We start from the raw sequence: 2,796 nt of genomic DNA, 5'->3' as shown, positions 1-2,796 counted from the left end.
AATGAATAAAAAAAGAAAGATAAATGTTAGATTAACAAGGAGAGAAAAATTCTTTCCAGTTACCTTTAAATCAAATCATGTTTATTAAGCACTTTGTGTTGGTAACACACCAGTTTTTGTTGTTGAAAATGTAGCTAGCTCCTCATTGAAAAAACAAACTTCCACCATGAAGACGATGTGGAGGTTCATCCTCAGAGCTGGTTGGTGATCTGGTGGAGCAGAGCTGCTTCTGAGACAGAAAGTCTTTAGGTTTTCTAATTCCTCTTTCATATTAATTTGCTTACTGCAAAAATATGTTAAAGATAAAAACAATGATGAACGAGTTATAACAGCAGCCTCACAATATCAAAGTCTCTTTGGAAAACTGAGCTCAATTAAAATCAGTTTATGAAGAAAACTATATTAAGTTGCAACAAACAGCCTTTATGCAGTTATAACATGAAGCTGAATAATTGTTATAGTAATAATCATAAAAATCACAATAAAATTGATAAAATAATTATTTCTGAATCCAATGTAAGTTTGTTTATATGTTTACTGCACCGTTTATAATTAAACAAAGATAATTTGCATTTTTAAGCAAACTTACCACCAGCTAGCAGCACGTTAGCAGCCTTCGTCCCTTCGGTTCCTTTCGTGACCCAGATTTCATTTCCATCCGGTTCTTGTCCAGTTGTGTTGTCGTCTAACTCGGAGTAGGACGTCACCAGCTTGAATTTACCAAAACTACAAACTATTATCAAGGCTCTGTCTTAGGGTTGCTGCCTTTCATTAATCAAAATAAGGGACGGTCACCGAGGCGCTTCGCCCTCATGTGGTGGGATGGCCGCTGCATTATTTTATGGCAGTGGTTTTTGTCTTTAAAAAGTGATTCATAGAGCAATCATTCATGCATAGAGGTCGGTTAGACTACACAAAACTATACTCCAATCAGAGTAGCATACTTTAAATATGTTTAATTAAGCAAGTATAAAAGTATTTAGTAAACCACTGAGTAACNTAACTGGTCCTAACCGGTTTTAATTGGTTCTGACGGGTTCTAACTGGTTCTGACCGGTTCTGACTGGTTTTAACTGGTCCTAACCGGCTTTAATTGGTTCTAACTGGGTCTGACTGTTTATAACTGGTTTTAACTGGTTCAGACTGGTCCTAACCGGATTTTATTGGTTCTGACTGGATCTAACTGGTTTTAATCGATTCTGATTGGTTCCAACTGGTACTGAATGGTTCTAACTCTTTCTGACTGATTCTAATTGGTTTTAACTGGTTCTAACTGATTTTAATTGGTACTGAATGTTTCTAACTGGTTGCAGTGTCTCAGAGATGAAGCTGCAGGACGTTCTATCCTGTCTGATGAAGGACGATGCCTTCAAGGGGCGTGGGAAATACCACAGCCAGGTGGGTGGAGCCTTTGAGTGTAGCCTGACCTGTGACCTCAGTGGGAGGAGCTGACCTCTGACAGTCCCATGTGTCTCCAGACGTCGCCCCGAGCGCTGCAGCAGGACATCAGGGAGCGCGCCACCGTCCTGCAGACACAGCTGGAGGACTTCGTTCATTCTGACACCCACTGGGTGCAGGCGGCTAAGAAAGGTACGCTGGTCACATAACCTGCTGGATATGTTGGTGCTGAGCTGTGATTGGCTGATGTGTTGCCATGCTGCAGCGCTGCAGTCCTTCCTGCGGGCCTACACCACCTACCCCGCCCACCTGAAGCAGGTGTTCCACCTGCGGCGCCTCCACCTGGGTCACACCGCCAAGAGCTTCGGCCTGAGAGACGCGCCGCAGGGCCTGAGCCCCGGCCCGGCCCCTAGGGGTCACGGGGGCCCCTGGGACCGGGTCCGCAACAGGAACCAGAACCAGGCTGGGAAACGGGCAGGAAGCCTGAGGAAGAACCAGAACCAGAACCCGGGGAGGAAACGGTGAGTGGCTGATCCTCTGTCTGATACCACATTACCCATAGTTCCCTGCTGCTGTTACTGTGAAAACCCACTTCCTCTGGTTCTGCTCTTCCTCTGTCAGGCTCCATCTGGGTCACAGGGAGGCGGTTCTGATTCAGTCAGAGTTCTCCAGCGGCTTGGAGGGAGGCAGGGCCAAGAAGAAGAGGAAGAGGGACGTCACTGAGGAAGAGGAGGACTGATATTGAAGGTGGTTCTGAACAGAATCGTCTCGGCCTGAACCTCCAGAATCGCTCTGGTTCTGTCAGGCTGGACCCGGACCAGCAGACTGGGTTTATCCTCATAGTGAAACATCGTGACACAGAACATCTTTGATCGGATGAATTTTATTTACAATCAAATAAAAAAACAGAAAAAAAGTTTCAGGATTTTATTTCTGCACCAAACACATTTCAGATCCGGACCGGTTCTGCAGAACCACAGGAGAGGAACCGGGTCAGAATCTGATCAGAACCGGGTCAGAACAGGGCCTCCAGGCGGATTGGATCCGACTGTGGTCAGGATCCAGGAGTTCTGATGGTCCGTTTGGTCCTACAGAACCAGAACAAACCCAGAGCTTCAGCACAGAACCTTTTGGGCCTTCAGGCTGCAGATCCACAGGTTTTGGTTCTGCTTCTGCGCCCTCGGGCTCCATGGAAACGGAAGGACGCTGCTGTGACATCACGGCATCCAGGCTGTCCGGTCCGGTTTCAGAGACTGGGTCAGGTTCTGAAACTGATGGAGGACTAATGGTAGGTGGGCGTGGCCTCCGTGCAGGTAGGGGTCCATTGTGGGCGGGGCCAAAGGGAAGTGAGGTGGGAGGAGCATCCAACCAGCCACAGCCAGCAGGTCCAAACCGGAA

The 2,796-nt window shown here is 47.1% G+C and overlaps 1 protein-coding gene across 1 annotated transcript; it reads left to right on the top strand.

Moving 5' to 3' along the window:
• Positions 1-1,223: 1,223 nt before the first annotated feature.
• LOC106942333 (probable ATP-dependent RNA helicase DDX31) lies at positions 1,224-2,314 on the top strand. Its single transcript, XM_015025592.1, has 4 exons — positions 1,224-1,398; positions 1,479-1,590; positions 1,664-1,919; positions 2,020-2,314. The coding sequence occupies exons 1-4, from the start codon at positions 1,294-1,296 to the stop codon at positions 2,135-2,137; spliced, it is 591 nt and encodes a 196-aa protein (XP_014881078.1). The 5' UTR covers positions 1,224-1,293; the 3' UTR covers positions 2,138-2,314.
• The last annotated feature ends 482 nt before the right edge of the window (positions 2,315-2,796 follow it).

The sequence above is a fragment of the Poecilia latipinna genome, unplaced genomic scaffold (assembly GCF_001443285.1).
Source record: "Poecilia latipinna isolate Pla-1442-1.1 unplaced genomic scaffold, P_latipinna-1.0 Scaffold4195, whole genome shotgun sequence".
Taxonomy (NCBI): Eukaryota; Metazoa; Chordata; class Actinopteri; order Cyprinodontiformes; family Poeciliidae; genus Poecilia; species Poecilia latipinna.
Note: the sequence above shows the minus strand (reverse complement) of the source record. Positions and strands in the feature narration are given on the sequence as shown.